Consider the following 17,710-nt stretch of genomic DNA (forward strand, 5'->3'; position numbering starts at 1 on the left):
TTTCTCTCTGAAGCTAGATACAGATTTATATTCTCAAAATAATTTTAGGGTAAAACTAAATACATTATTTCTTTTTCTTCTTTAACCCTAAGTGAAGCTTTAAGGTGCAGATGTGTCAATAAAAGCATTCCAACCTTGACCATCTTGTTTCTTGCTCAAAATGTGTACCTAGGGATACAAATTTAATGTGCTCCTCTTTTTTTAAAGTCTATGATTAAGTCTATTTTCTGGCTGTAGAAGGTAATAATTGCACAGTTCTATATTTAAGAGATGAGGAATTATTTACATTATTTACATTTGACGGATATTTGTTGTTAACACAACGTTTCGGCTGATATACCCTCCAGCCTTCGTCAGGTGCCTTGGGGAAATTTCGAACCTGGGTTCTCATTCCTAACGATGTTACTAATAATAATATAATAATAGTAACATCGTTAGGAATGAGAACCCAGGTTCAAAATTTCCCCAAGACACCTGACGAAGGCTGGAGGGTATATCAGCCGAAACGTTGTGTTAACAACAAACAAGATGAGGACAAATATCCGTCAAATGTAAATAATGTAATAATTGCATTCTAGCAATCTTAATATAACATGGAAATATTATCAGTAACAAGACTTACATCTTGTTTACTACTGAACATAGCAATAGGATCAACTTTCCATGAGAATCAGAACAATACAATGAGGGAGGAAAATCACAGAGATTGTCTCTCTTGCTATGTTTTGGATATGCATGCATGTGTATGCTACAATGTACTTTAGAACATATCAGACCATGTTAAATTTCTTCTAACCACTTCAAGTATTTCAAATTTTCACCTGATTCTCTTTCAAAGAATGTAGTTTTGCATACTATTGACGAAAACCACATTCATTTATATTAAGAATTAATAATAAAGAAATTACAAGCATTTAAAGTTATGTAATTTTAACCAATCAGAATTCTCCAGATGTTGCAACAGTCAGTTGTCATAGCAAAAGCAAATGCTGTGTCTGTGTCTCTGAGAAAAAGTACAAGGATGGAAGTGGTAACCTTCTTCTTAGGAGTTTAATTTTATTTTTGTATTACTGGATGTAACAATCAATTCAACTGGAAACAACGATTTACAGCAACTTGTGAAGATACCAAAATATACCAGGTTACCAATGTCAGCATAGAACAGCGAACTACACCATTGAGTTTGTCAGCTCACAAGACAGGATTCACATTCAAAGGGAATAAATGGTGCTATGGTACTCATCATTCTACAGGACTTGTATCTCTGTGAGTTCATGTAGTACCACAGGTATGAAAATCGTGACCTATTCAGAAAATAATTTGAATCTACCATACAATTTTGCTATTGTTTGAAAACCTTCTTAAATACTTTTGAGAGAAAAAAAATTTGCTTTCTTTCATTAAATTCTTTTACAGAAAACATTAAATGTTCTGTAAAATTTATTTTTTAAGTAACCTTGAATTAGTAGCAACAGATTTTGTCTTGGCAGTGAGTACATGTTATTGGCAAAAGCCTAATGAGGTAGAAATGCACATCTAGTCTCTACACCATCATTGCTAGACAATTTTTGTTCATTACTTATATAGTAGTGTTTTTAAATACAGTACATCCATATGAGATATTATCTTTGAATGAATATGTAGATAATTTACCTTCTTGTGATGTACTGCATTAATCCTTTAACATTCAGATTACTTCGTCGAATGTAATGCTCATTCATTCACAGCATTTTGAATTTATTATGTGTTATCTCACAGCTTTAAAATTTTGGTGCCTACCCAATGACAGAGGCTGGATTTGGCTGGTTTGAACATAAAATAGGTGGAATATTTGGGCCAGATGTGGCCAGTTTAAATGCTATAGGGTTAAGTATCATACACAGATGGCTATTTTAATCAAATATAACAGATTTTTATACTATATTTATATATTGTTTATACATGTATATCTCCTTTATCTCCATATAGATTGATACACCTATAGGACAATGCATCACCCTTTAGGCACTCACCTGGATGTATAAAAAGTGACATGGAATTATGTGAATGCATTTCCCTAAAATAATATCAATACAAATAACCATGCCTAAAACAAGCTAGAAAACCCCAATAAATGTTTATAGTAACATAACCTCTTCTGTCCTAAACCTCACAAAATACCAGCACAACTTCAGTCTGACCTATGCTGTGTGACCAACTAATTTATCTACAAACATTCCTTAGTGAACAATTAAACAGAACAAAACCAACTTTGTATACAAAGAATGCTATAACTTGAATTTGGCACACCTGTTTACACTGTTACTTCCATGCTTAAACAACAGCAAAATTACCACATAACACCAAAAGATATCTCCTCACCATAAGTTCTATCCCATTCTTACATATCTACTTCCTTGAGCTACCTATACCATACCTAATTATCATTGTACATAGCTCCCCCTACTGCAAAAAGAAAATGTTTGCCAAAGACTGTATAAAGTCAAAAAGAACCCACCCGTCCCAAAGTAAATCACAATATGACGATGGTGATGAAGCAAAAAACTTGATGTTCAGGTTAAATTTGATTTTTTTTTTTATGCCTCCCTTTCTCAGGAACAGCTTGATGCATTGGTGAACAGTCAACAGCATTGGAGAGCACAACATATTAAAGCCATCTAAATACTGAAAAAGAGGTACCTTTATCATGATGATTTCTGCTGGATATCAAAACGCTGACATCATGACTGCTGTGCAATGCACTGTGAACACTGTAACAGTCACAAGACATAACATGGACAGCTGCAATTGAGACTACAAAGCCATGGCCAGCAGCAAGGGGCATAGCAGGCATTCTGACTGCATCCACACACCAGGATTCATCCCCGCATTTTTGAACAGAGCCTATGACTCAATTCAGATGCCTATGTGAAGCTGATGAAGACTGTAGTCAATCCCTGGTTGAAAAGAGTTGCTGCTGGAAGGCCATATGTATGATATCACAGCAGAATCCAGTTACTTGTCATACCTCCAGAAAGTGTCAGAAGTGGTTGTCACGGAATTTCTACAACTTCACCAACCCTGATTTCTGGCCTTCTAACTTCCCCAACTGTAATCCCATGGATTATTATGTCTGGTTGGTGTTTTTCTCAGCTGTGTCTCATTCTGCCTACAATACCAAAACTGAGCTGGTGGTTAAGATCAAGGAGGCATTCGAAGATCTTCCCAGGGACACAGTGAAGAATGCATCCACCAAGTTCCATAGCTCTTTTGAGGCTGTGGTGGAAGTTGAGAGCAGCTACTTTGAGTAAACTGTTATCTCCCAGCCATAATCTAGTTGATATTTTCTGATTTTTTAAAGTACTTTTATTTTTGAATGACATATTGTGTTTCATTTTCCTTTTATGCAAATTGCGTCAATTAATAAGAGCTGAGCATTCCATGGACATGTGTACCCTTAATATACTCAGGCAGAATCAGTGTAATAGTGTGAAACAACTGTACTGTTCAAAGCAGTGCCCTAGCAAGGCCATACCTCAATGGCTAGAACAGGTAAAAGATTAAAGATGTGTGTGTATCTATCTATAATATATTAAAAGTCAGTTTGAATCTTGCTTGCTTGCAATGGTACCCAGCCAAACTGGCGCATAATGGGAAAATACCATGAATTATGTTTACCCTGACATGTTAATACGAATGGAACGAAACAAGTTGCACATAAATCGATAAAGTAGTTTTCAAGATATTAGAAAGTTTCAGGGTATAAATACCCAAAGCGGTGCATAATGGGAAAATGTTCCGAAAATAATCTTCATACTGAAAGGGAAGAAACTCTTACCTTTCTATTAGACAGGAGCTGACAACAAAAATACGATTTTTCCCCCCTAATTTCTATTTTCACATTTTTTAAGCACAATATTTTAATCATTTAGAAATATTTTTAAGTGAATGCGATTTCAAAAATGTAAGTTGTTTGTACAGTAAGTATGTATATTTTAGCTTTCTTTAAACAGACAAGGAAGGAATTTCAACCATGTTTCGTGGTCTGCTACTACAACAGCTCCTTTATAGGATCCAGTTAGCTCAAGATATCATCAGGAGGAACCACGTCCGGTTTCGGCCCCTACTCCTCTACCGTTTTGACGTGGCGGAGCCCCCCCTTTCGGAGGTGCCTTCAACTCTGGTGTTGGGTGCATCTCTTCTTTCTTCTATTCCCTGGCCTCTTCGATGCAGCATCAACGAGTGTCAGCGTCCGACTGATTGTCATGTCAAATTCCCCTTTTTATACCTGCTGCTAGGCTGCCCCAGCAAGTTGTCACGTGACACTGTCTAAATTTCCCGCTGCTAGGGTCCAGTAGGCAGCCCCAGCAATTTTCATGTGAATACCATTACAAAAATTTTTTTTGACATATTTAAAAAATTTTCTGAAGTGAAATTGACTTAAAAAATACAGTATTTCGTAAAAGACCTGTTCATAACCTCAGTGTGAAATAGCTTTATAGAGTGTATTCAATGTGTCTCACCTCCAAAGATTTGGCTGCTATTTCTAGCACACCCTGCTACCACGTAACAGCTACTTGCAATAAAGGACCTGAAATACCTATTACGTTGTAGCAGGATGTGCAAGAAATAGCAGCCAAATTTTTCCAACCCACAAAACAAAACTCTGTCTAGTAATACATTAAAAGTGAAGTTCAATCTTGCTTGTTTACAATGTTACACAGCCAAACTGGCACATAATGGGAAAATACTCTGAAAGTGCCCCTGAAATGTGAATAGGAATGGAATAGAACAAGTTTTACGTAAATCAGACCAGTAGTTATTGAAATATTCAGGGTTTGGGGGGTATAAATACCCAAAATGGTGCACAATGGGAAAATATTTTAAAAATAACTTAACCCTGAAAGGGAAGAAACTCTTACCTTTCCATTAGACTATATGATGGGCAAAATATTTTTAAGTGAAAATGACTTTAAAAATACAGTAAATATTTTGTAAAAGACCCATTCATAACCTCAGTGTGAAATAGTATTTTTCCATAGGTTTCTTTCAAGTGCATTCAACATATCTCACTTCCAAAGATTTGGCTGCTATTTCTAGCACATCCTGCCACCATGTAACAGGGCCATCTACCTAAAGGGGTTTGTGTTTTGTCTACCTTCCTACTTATTAGGACTTTGGTTTTAGCTATGTTGACTCTAAAAATACATATATATATATATATATATATATATATATATATATATATATATATATATATATATATATATATAGTAATATTACAATATATATATATATATAACTGGAGAAGCATCTGGATATAAACAATGCCTCGATAACATATTCATCTAATCCAGTGCTTCTCAACATTTTTATCCTTGCATAACTCTTAAATAAATTACTATATATATATTACAATATTACAAGGCGGTGAGCTGGCAGAAACAGTAGCATGCTAGGCGAAATGCTTAGCAGTATTTCGTCTGTCTTTCCATTCTGGGTTCAAATTCCTCCGAGGTCGACTTTGCCTTTCATCTTTTTGGAGGCCAATAAATTAAGTCACATACTGGGAGTCGATCTAATCAACTGGTCCCCTCCCCCAAAATTTCAGGCCTTGTGCCTAGAGTAGAAAAGAACATTACAATAACCAATAATATGTTGTACATGTATAGTAATACTATGATCATGAAATTAACATTAGCTTATCTCACACTGTTCCGCGGAACTCCTAAGAACCTTTTGTGAAACCCTAAGGTTCCGTGGAACTCCAGTTGAGAAATACTGATCTAACCCATGCTAGTAAAATCAAACAAACTTATTTTTACATCTATAAAGTCATAAAATAAATCTAACAATATGTGAGTGTATGTAACAAGACCCAATCTGGTAAAACACAAATCATATAGAAACAGCTCACCAAATTCACTCTAGAATCACTGCAATATGAGAGAGAGAGAGTGTATGTGTATGTGTGTGTGCGCACGCATGTGCATAATTTATAAATTTTAAAAAATCCAATAAAAGTATTTTAAATCAAAGGCAAGAGATTTTATTTTTCAGTTTGCTGCTCATTAGATTTTGGCAACTCCAAGTCCAGTGGTTTGTCAAAACCCATCAAGTGAATATAAGATTGTTTATCAAGAAAGAATTTTGGATCCAGAAAAAGGGGTTTTCCTTTAATTATCACACTTGTGAAAGGACCAGTAAGAGTTGGAGCACTCACATCCTCAGCTTTAAAAGTCAGTTGCTTACGCATGCTAAAAAGGTTGAAAGTAGCAGCAGTAAAGACATTGGAAGTGTCCTCAAAGTAAACATCAGTCACATACTTCTTACTTACCATATGTATTAACAATGGTGTCACAACTATAAAAAATGCAAAGAAAACACTTACAGCAGCCTTCAATGACAATGTTGCGTCTGAAGAGTTATACAAAATGACTGGTTGCATACCCAGACCTAAAAGACTGGTGGATATAGAAAACAACTTAACTGCTTTTATTGTCTTGGTCAAAGGTCCACTATAAATAAGTTTGCCTTTTGTAGGATCATACAATGGTTGATTAGTAAATTCATCTTTTTGTATAGATAGTTTCTCAGCCTGGTAGGGTTTAGGACTTGAATGAAATTTGGAAACCTGAAAATTAGGCTGAAAATAGTAAACAAAATATGTCAGGCTATTTCTAGTCAATTTTGAAATATCAATTAATAATGGTTTATAGATTCTTCTATTAAATAAATGGATCTCATCAGTTTAATGATGGGGTTTCAGTAGTTCAATCAACTGAATTAACATGAGCAGAGCATTCCATGGATATGTGTATCTTTAATATACTCAGTGTAATAGTGTGACACAGCTGTACTTTTCAAATGACAGGTACAATTCACTCAACACTTATTTTCTGTCAATCCAATTTTCACTCATAAAGTTTGGGTCAACGTGAGGCAATGGTAAGGGACACTTGCCCAAGATTGTTGGCACTCCATCACTTACGACGTTGAGGGTTCCAGTTGATCCGATCAACGGAACAGCCTGCTCATGAAATTAACGTGCAAGTGGCTGAGCATTCCACAGACACATGTACCCTTAATGTCGTTCTCAGGGATATTCAGCGTGACACGGTGTGACAAGGCTGACCCTTTGAATTACAGGCACAACAGAAAGAGGAAGTAAGAGTGAGAGAAAGTTGTGGTGAAAGAGTACAGCAGGGTTCACCACCATCCCCTGCCAGAGCCTCATGGAGCTTTAGGTGTTTTCGCTCAATAAACACTCACAACGCCCAGTCTGGGAATCGAAACCGCGATCCTATGACTGCAAGTCCGCTGCCCTAACCACTGGGCCATTGCGCCTCCACTCTTGCCCAAGATACCATGCAAAGTAAGCTCTAATTATTCATCCATGCTGCATCTCCATACAATCTTCTATACATAGTCTTTAACATGTCTTTATTTCATAAAAGTTTGAGTTTATTAGAATTCAAGCTTCAACTTTCACAAGGTGTTACATATCAAGACATATAACACAAGTCAGTCTCAAAACATCAAGAAATATTTTGATGTTATTTCAAATTAACCCATTAAAGGCCATAATTGAACAATGAATTATCTATAAATCTTTACATTTTCTTAGCTAAGGGCTCTTTGATATTATCAGGTTGAATAAAAAGTAAGCAACGTTTTGAAACATGAAATTCATCGCAATATGTTTCAACAATGCAGAAATTTTATTCATCAAAGTAAGTACCATTACTATCAAGACATTTTTGCCAACGAGTTACAAGTTTGTTTATTCTAGTAACATAAAAATCTGGAGTTCTGGAACTGATGAACTCCTTGAACGCACTTTCAGTATCGGTTTAATTTTTGAACTCCCGCTCTCGCAGGAAACCATCAAGGTGCTTGAAAAGTGGTAGTTGGTAGGAGAAAGGTCTGGGGAATAAGCTGGGTGGGGAAGAACTTTGTAGCCAACTTCCCTCAACTTCTGGAGCGTCATTAAAGTAACGTGTGGTCGAGCATTGGAATGAAGAATGATTGGCCCTCTTGCGTTGACCAGTCCGGGATGGAGGTGTAGTAGTTGTGATACTCACAGACCATGTATGTATGCGATTAAAAAAAAAATTTTTTTTAAGAATCGGATCCTCCATAACCAGAAACGTGGGATTCCGTTTAAAAAAATCAATATATATCCATTTTACCCGAAGTTATGACGGAAAAATTGGATCTTGTGAATTTTCCGAAAGTTCCCTCTCCACCCCCAGGGTCGTCAGCGTGCATTTTTTTCATATTCGTTTTCCATACACTTGTTAACACCCACCAGGCTGGTTATTATTATTTTTTTTTGTTCGGAGGTGAAGGTCTTTATATTAACCCCCAAAACAATGTTTCAAGTGTATTAGCATTCTCAATTGAAAAGTGATTTGGTTTCACTACAAAGTGGTTTGTACACTATAACTGAGAAATAAACTAAATATATATATATATATATACTTACAAATATGTTACAGCCACTAGTTGTTAGAATTCTATTCAAAAAGGTTGGCGCCGTATTCAAGCGAAGCCTGACCATCAACATTTTGTCCTCTACACGAAGTCGAACAACCGGTGAAAGTTTCATAAAAAATATTATACCGGGATTAAGTAATCTAGCTTCAAATATTCACAGGAAACTAATTAGAAACGAGAAATACATTTGTCGAAATGTGTAAAAAAAACATAACGTAATCTCTAGAAACAGTATAATGTTTTTCGGTGTGTATTAAAGTCATTTTTTCCTTTTAAACGTGGTGTATATTAATGTATCATAAGTTACGTAAGGAACTGAAAACTGTTTCAAAGGTTATTCAAAACAACTAAGAACGTAATGTTTTGATTTCTTGAGTATGATGTACTGCATTAGTTACTACAAGTTTAGTGGAGTGTAAAATCATCAAATGTGATAGGGATACATTGGAGAGCTAAATTATTCATACAAGTGCAAAAATATTTTCAAAAATGTATTTTGCTTCATAATATTTAACAGTTGCTCGTCTGCATAACTTTGACGTTTGTTATGGAGCATGGATAATGGATAGTTAACCGAAAACACATCTATATTCGTTTAGTGCTGCATTCACTTACTACTACGAATTGAATTTTAAAAGAATAGAATAAATTTTTTTAAATCTCAACCTCTCAGTTAATCTCTTTCGGTATTAATATTTCTAAGACAATAAAATATTTATTTCGGAATGGAAAAAATATGAATAAAAGGAAATCAGATGAGGCAGGCACGCTACCTCAGTTACTCATGATGCCAGGAAAAACTGATGTTCCTCTCCTTAAATTTTTGAGACAAGTGAAAATACTGATGATATTAAAGCAGGAGTTTGTGAAGATGAGGCGCTGGAGCAGTTATGGTCAGCGAGGCAGAACACAAACGAAGTCAAAAGCACTTCATGGTCAACTGCTCAGAACCGACCAATATCTCAAAAGACTGCCTGAAAATTTTTTAAATTACATTTTTGGCAATGGAATATTTAAAAAAAAAAAAACAATATCACATTTTCACGGCTGTTACGGCTTACTTTCGGTTTGTGATCACAAAGGGAAAGTGGAAAATCTACCCGGTTATGTCCAGGCGGACGTGTCGAATAAGAACATCCCTCCCATTAACCTTTCTTTCTCCAAAATTTTTTTACGGATTTCTTTATTTTCAACCATGAAGATAAAGATTGCGAATTTTTAATCCTTGGCCCCTATCCAATTTTTTTCGTGATTTTTTTTTCTTTTGTTTTTTTTTTTGTTTTTTTCTAAGTCAGGAGGATCCCACATTTAAAGAGACAAAGATCGGTTAATGTTTACAATATTACCCAGAAACGAAATTTTAAAAAATTGTGCAACGGGTGTAAAAAAAAAACGTGTAGGTAACGAATATGAAAACAAAAAAGCGTGGAAAGCAATGGGGGAGGGGGAAAGAACTTCGGAAAATTCACAAGATCCGAGTTTTCCCTCAGAACTTTTAGGAAAATGGGGATTTTTTTTAGTGAAATTTTATATAAATACCTTTCAAACGGCATAGATTACGATTATAAAGACATTTGTGAGTAAAATCTTTTCCGAGGGGGTGGGGAGAGAACTTCGGAAAATTCACAAGATCCGATTTTTTCCTTCGTAACTTTAAAGAAAACGGATATCTTTTAATGAAATTGTATATAAATACCTTTCAAACAACATGCATCACGGTTGCCTAATGTGCCATAAACACCTTATTTTGTTTGGAAAAAAAAAGGTGGGGGAACCCCAAAAAATGCATTTTTGAAGAAGTGCAAAACTGCATTAGCCCCTTTTCTTTACCCATATTTTAGGATAACATTTTGAAGAAATACGTTTTCTAGAGTGTGGATTACATTACATTGAAAATTCAAAGAAGTTTGAAAAGAATAATAAATGAAAATACTGAAGTTATAAAAATTAGTGGTAACAAAGTCAGGACAGGTGGGAAAAAGAATGATACAAAATCCTTACAAAAACCACATTAGTGTTTGTGTGTTTGAGAAACAAGTAAAAGTATAAAATTAAAACAAAATATCTTTTCCATACCTCTTAAAAATCACTGGATATATTAATCCCAGATTGCAGATTGTGACACTGTAATTCATTCATCAAAAAAGAGAAAAACATTTTCCAATAATTCTGGTTACTCCCCACCCCATTTTTCCGAACAAAAATAAGGGGTTTGCGGCACATTAGGCATCTGTAAAGCATGCTGTTTGAAAGGTATATATATATATATATATATATATATATATATATATATATATATATATATATATATATATATATAATAATAATAATAATAATAATAGGGACAAAATCGAAAATTACAGGTAAAAACTCAATTAAAATCAATTTATAAAAAATTAAAATTAAATTGAGCTTTATAGATAAAATATATATAAAATATATAGTTTTAGGGAAAATAACCAAGTTTCAAGAACTCATCGATGAAAATCCACTATCACATATAGAAAAATTAATAATTAAATGCACAATAAATGAGTATAATATAAAGTAAAGTAAATATCATAAGATAAATATAATATTATATTATATTACTTTACTTTATATTATACTCATTTATTGTGCATTTAATTATTAATTTTTCTATATGTGATAGTGGATTTTCATCGATGAGTTCTTGAAACTTGGTTATTTTCCCTAAAACTATATATATATATATATATATATATATATATATATATATATATCATCATCATCATTTAACGTCCGCTTTCCATGCTAGCATGGGTTGGACGACTTGACTGAGGACTGGTGAAACCGGATGGCAACACCAGGCGCCAATCTAAATTTGGCAGAGTTTCTACAGCTGGATGTCCTTCCTAACGCCAACCACTCAGAGAGTGTAGTAGGTGCTTTTACGTGTTACCTGCACGAAGGCCAGTCAGGCGATACTGGCAACGGCCACGCTCGAAATGGTGTCTTTTATGTGCCACCCGCACAAGCCAGTCCAGGGGCACTGGCAACGATCTCGCTCGAAAATCCTACGGAAGCCAGTCAGGCAGTACTGGCAACAGCCACGCTCAAAATGGTGCATCTTATGTGCCACCCGCACAAGAGCCAGTCCAGGGGCACTGGCAACGATCTTACTTGGCTTGCCGGGTCTTCTCACGCACAGCACATTTCCAAAGGTCTCGGTCAGTAGTCATCGCCTCGGTGAGGCCCAATGTACGAAGGTCTTGCCTCACCACCTCAGCCCAGATCTTCCTGGGTCTACCTCTTCCTAGGGTTCCCTCAACTGTTAGAGTACGTGTACCTTTCCTACATTGGACACTAAACTTCGCTTGCAAAGACTTGTTGAGGCAAGTGAAATCGAACTAAATTCGACGACTGGCACCCGTGCCAACGTCGTCTCCTTCATTGGACACGAAACTCAGCTTGCGAAGACTTATTGGGGCAAGTGAAAGCGAAATCGGGATAGCACCTGTGTCCAGCGTCGCCTTTCTGGCACTTGTGCCCATGACATGTGTAAGGATTTTCGAGCGAGATCGTTGCCAGTGCCCCTGGACTGGCTCTTGTGTGGTGGCACATAAAATACACCATTTTGAGCGTGGCCATTGCCAGTACCATCTGACTAGCCTTCGTAGGATTTTCGAGCGAGATCGTCGCCAATGCCCCTGGACTGGCTCTTGTGCGGGTGGCACATAAAATACACCATTCTGAGCATGGCCGTTGCCAGTACCGCCTGACTGGCCTTCGTGCGGGTGACACGTAAAAGCACCCACTACACTCTCTGAGTGGTTGGCGTTAGGAAGGGCATCCAGCTGTAGAAACTCTGCCAAATCAGATTGGAGCCTGGTGTTGCCATCCGGTTTCACCAGTCCACAGTCAAATCGTCCAACCCATGCTAGCATGGAAAGCGGACGTTAAACGATGATGATGATATATATGTATATAGGGTCATTCTTTATGTTATTTGTCTTATTTGTCTTGTTTTCTATTTGTGTCTTTCATTGTTCAAAAAAATAATTCGTATTCCATGTACTCATGCTTCATATTTTCTTGTTGTACACGTTTCATGCCCACATATGCATATATATATATATATATATTATTTATATTATTATATGATTGAACGCCACGCATCCTCTTCCAAGTAAGTTTTATCTTAATAATTCTGATGCGCACTCTATACAATCTTTTTACTCTTTCATTTTTCTCTCTTTCTCTCTCTTATTCTTTTATCTCCTCTTCTCCCACTATTCTATCCCATTACTCTGTCACTCTCTCTCCCTCACTCTTCCTCCCTTGCTCACATGGCTCCCACGTGACCATCAGCCATCTTTCTTTCTTGTCTAAAATTGTTTCTTTCTCTCCATTGTAGCTGGAATAAGGAAGACGTGTTCTTGTCTGTCTCCTGTCCGAGCTTGATTTACGCGTTCGCCACCACAACCTCATTTAGGCTTAGCAGCCCTTCCTGTTTGTTTTCACTGTCCTGTTTGTGTTATCAATTTTGACCCTCCGCAAAATCCCAAATTTTATTTAATTTGCTTTGCGGGAGCAACTGTTTTATTGAAAGCGCATATTGTTGTTAAATGCTCGAAATATGAGAGTAGAAAAACAGCCAACAACTGATGAAAGGTCGTTCTTTATGTTGTCTTGTTTTCCATTTGTGTCTTTCGTTGTTCAAAAAGATAGTTCATATTCCATGTACTTGCACTTCCTATTTTTTTATTGTACACATTTCGTGACATCCTATGCCCACATATGGATATATATATATATATGTATAGATGTAAGTATGTACATATACGTATGTATATATGCATATATATATATATAGATATATATATTTCATTAAAGATATTCATTTTCCTTAAAGTTACGAGGACAAAAATTAGATCTTGTGAATTTTCCGAAGTCCTCTCCCCACCACCTTTACCCATTGCTTTCCGCACATTTTTGTTTTCATATTCGTTTCCCGCACATTTTTTTACACTTGTTGCACTATTTTTTTTTTTTTTTCGTTTCCGGGTAATATTGTAAACATTAACCCAAAGACTTTTTTTTAATTTCTCTTTTTTCCAAACCATCAATGTTATTTGCCTGTGACAATTTTTCCGCTTTCAATTTGTGACCATGACCCAAAAGAATTCTACTGAGAGTTTTTTTTAATCATATTCAGCAAGTTGCCAAGTATGAATTGTTTGAACTAATTCTACCTCCCAGAACTCATGAATAGAAGATATAAACAAAGTCTGGTATACTTACAGTACTTGTGTAACAATAAATTAAATATAATTCTCTTTTATTTTCTGCTTAGCACCAGAAGAATAAATCTCTACCAGCATAAAGGATACAAATGATCTATGTTGAAAAGTGGTTCTCTCAATCTTTCATCAAATGGCATTTTACAAGCAGCTCCTCTTTCACCAAATGACATTTTACAAACAACTCCTCTTGTTTTGCAAAGAAAAATACATCATCATCATCATCATTGTTTAAATTCTTTGCTTGTCCTGTGTATCACATGTGACACACAGAATCTATACCACTGGCATCCATGCATGATACCTAATAAACATTAGCAATTTTTTTTCAACCACCAGAATAACTTGGGATTTATGAAAGGGAAGCTTTATATTACTCAGAATATATGAAACAGGGCTAACTAAAAGTCCAAAAACAAGCAAGGATGTTTAGCACAAATTTATGAAAATGCTTTGTTCAGGCAAAGGGTTAGTGCTTGCAAGGGTTGGATGGGGTTTACTGAGGCAGATTTTCTACTGCCAGATGCTCTTCCTGTAGTGAACCCCCTCATCTGTTTCCAAGGAAGATAATACTTCCTCCATGGCGTCTTCAAGGAGTGCTTCTCCAAAGATATTATGAATCGTATTTGCAAAGGGAGATTTGCAAAGGGAGATTTGTAATTTACTTTGTCTGTTGAGGATCTTTACAAGTATTTTGGAATTCTTCTTTTGTCAAGCTATAATAAACTACTCTGAAAAGCTATAATAAACTACCTTACTACAAATTTCATACTTGACAACTTAATAAATGGTTGTTTGAATCAGATCTAGCCTCCCAGTACATGTATATGTTACAATTATAGTTTGCATCATATATTTGGGAAGGGAGAATAGATTAAGGAGTACTTTGTGCCACACACGTTTTTTTGTTTAATCCTTATTTTGGTATATTTATGTGTGTATACATATGAATGTATATTATATAATAAAAATTTACATTCAAATATATAAGTTTTACTGTGAATGATATACAGATGCAATGAAAATGGATTGAAAGCCTCATTATAAAGAAACAAGTGACATAGAAAGTAGAAACATTTAGGATGTTCCTTATTCTTGGTATAATTTTCAGTTAACAAGTTAGCTTTAACAAATGTTTCAAATATCATCTTTGTCCAACTTTTGTAATATTCACCTATGCTATTCACAGAAGAAAAAGTGTATTCCAATTTTCAAAAACATCCATTTTCTGCCTGTTATTAAAGGAAAGGTAATATCTAATGGAATAATGATTTCATACATTGTTTTGCACTTGTGTTAAGGTACAAAATAATAGTTTCAGATTTTGGCACAACGCCGGCAATTTGAAGTGGTAGGAGTTAGTCAAGTACGTTATCCCCAGTGCTCAACTGGTACTTATTTTATTGGTCTGGAAAAGATGACAGGCAAAGTCAACTTTGGCAAAATTCAAACTCAGAACATAAAGAGCCAGAAGAAATTCTACTAAGCATTCTGTCTCACATATTGATAATTCTGTGAGTTTGCCACCTTAATACCATCAGCTTTCTACCTTTAATGAAATTGTTTTTTATGATAGATTTAATTCAACATTTAATGGTGCACATTTCAGTATTTAAACTTCTTGTGTCTTTGTGTGTGGGATGGGGGTCACTTTATGCATACATTTACTGTAATATAGTATTTTCTATAAGTTCATTTTTGTCAGGTCCCATGAGTGCCAGATTAATGTGTTTCTACTGGATGTGAATGTGATTTTTTTCTAAAATAATGTACTGAAAATGGAAAATCAGTTGAACTTTTCAAGTCAATAACTTGGCAGAATCGTCTTTAATGAATCATTTTTGTGAAAGTGTCTATATCTTTTCACCATCTCTTTTAAATAAGCTAGTTGCCCTGCTAAATACTTGACTGTCAAATAGAAATTGTTACTCATGTAATTGATATAGATTGATATTCTAGCATCATAAACATTGGTACCCACAGGCTTATCAGCTATGAATTGGATCCAACTTGAATTTTGTTGTGGGCAAGATAATGGCCACATATTTTTAAAAACTTATTTAGACCCTCTGACACATGAGTTTCATTCCAACCCGTAGTTAAGTATTGTAAAACAATTCTTCTGTACCCTTTTATAGCTTGTATCCTTTTCCACTAAACGATATTTTACAAATGTCCTCTCCCCTTGTTTTGCCAAAAAGAAAAAAATACAAGATTATTTTAATCAAAGAGAAATTGATTTACAGTGTTTTTTTTTCTACTATTCCATCCAGCATGTGTCTCTTCTTTTAGATATTTGCCTGGATAATTGCCTCCATGTTAAAATATTTATGGAAATTATTAAAGGTGAGGATTTATATAATGAAATCATAATAGATCTTGCGTACTATCAGTCATGTTTCAACTCACTTATAATACAATGTCCACCTCATTTTAATCCCAACAAAGATTGTTTTGAAAATGTGTTTAGAATATAAATATATGACTTGGTTTGTTCCTAATTTTATTCCTAAAATGTTCATGACCCCTCTAAACAATCAGCAGCATAACTACAGATGTGTAAGCCCCCATATTTGTTGCTCATAACTTCCAGAAAAATGGATACATTTTAACGAAATTTTCAACAAATACCACTTAGATGCTGTGGATCCAAAGTATAGAGGGATTTATGGCAAAGAATTTTCCGAGAGGGTAGGGAGAGGAGTTTCAGAAAATTCACACAAACTGACTTTTTCCCCTCGTAACTTTCAGGAAAATGGGTATCTTTTAATGAAATTTTAAACAAAAACCTTTCAAACAGCATAGGTTACGATTATAAAAAAAATTTGTGGAGAAATGTTTCCTGAGGGGGTGAGGAGAGGAGTTTCGAAAAAACAGAGTTTTGGATCAGGAAGATCAAATAAGTTTTGACAGGGATCTTTCCCATTTGTTTTTAAACCACAGCCTTCGAAATTTTTTCTACAACTTCCCCCACCCTCATCATCCCACTCCAGACCAATTATGATCAATTTTTTTTGCACCATGGGAGAAACCTTTTCAGTAAAAAATACAAAAAAATTGTAAATATTTTCAGAGGAAAAAGTGAATGATTTAAGGGAGATTTGGCTGTCGTTTCTGGCACATCCTAAGACAACCCTCCTCGTTTCTTTCTCACTCTTGAATATATTGATGTTTTCCAATATTTTCTCCACATAAATACATTTATATGCTAGAAAAAAAAAATTTGAAAAATTATGATTTTTTTTTCAACCTCACTTCCTGCCCACGATTCTTTATGGTTTTCATCACTGTTTACAATTTTGTTCCAATTGCTTTCAAATTTGGTGTATGGATTAAGTTTTGTACACTAATTATGAAAATAAAATTCACTTTCTCTATAAATCCATAATTAAAAAGTTATTAGCCTTTAAAATTTGCAAAATTTGGATATTTTAGTGAACCAGAAGGGAGTATTTTACACATCACCATGGCAAAGAAGTGTTTCCATAGTAACCAAAGATGCTGCGCATGTGCATAAGGAGGAGAAGAAGATAACAGAAAGATAATTTATTTTATAAAATCCTAGAGTGTATTCCAAACTTTCATTCTTGAATTTTTTTCAACTAATAAATGTCTCTTTTAAACAATGTGTTGACTGTTATTTCTAGCAACTCTTGTTGGTTTGTTTGTAGCTTTTAAATATTTAATTTGCTCACGAATATTTTCATGTTAACTTTGTTTGTGTATATTTTAATGTTTTGACTGTTATTTCTAGCAACTTCTGTTGGTTTGATCCTAACTTTTAAATATTTAATTTGCTCGCAAAAGCTTTCATGTTTTTCACTGTTTACTGTAGCTAGTTTAATGTTTTGACATGCTGATGCCCCCACCCACCCCATCCCCTTGATGATAGAAGTGGGAGCGAACGCACTGTTTTCTGATTGGCTGGAAATTCTGAAAATTATCAAACTTTGAACACCTGTAACATT

The 17,710-nt window shown here is 35.0% G+C and overlaps 1 protein-coding gene across 1 annotated transcript; it reads right to left on the minus strand.

Moving 5' to 3' along the window:
- Positions 1 to 6,005: 6,005 nt before the first annotated feature.
- LOC106868190 (transmembrane protein 70 homolog, mitochondrial) lies at positions 6,006 to 8,625 on the minus strand. The gene is made up of 2 exons (XM_014913351.3): positions 8,468 to 8,625; positions 6,006 to 6,625 (listed from the first exon to the last, which is right to left on the minus strand). Exons 1-2 carry the CDS (start codon positions 8,588 to 8,590, stop codon positions 6,029 to 6,031), a joined length of 720 nt encoding a protein of 239 aa, XP_014768837.1. The 5' UTR covers positions 8,591 to 8,625; the 3' UTR covers positions 6,006 to 6,028.
- Between the last annotated feature and the right edge of the window lie 9,085 nt (positions 8,626 to 17,710).

Source organism: Octopus bimaculoides, chromosome 4 (assembly GCF_046866305.1).
Source record: "Octopus bimaculoides isolate indiv1 chromosome 4, ASM4686630v1, whole genome shotgun sequence".
Taxonomy (NCBI): Eukaryota; Metazoa; Mollusca; class Cephalopoda; order Octopoda; family Octopodidae; genus Octopus; species Octopus bimaculoides.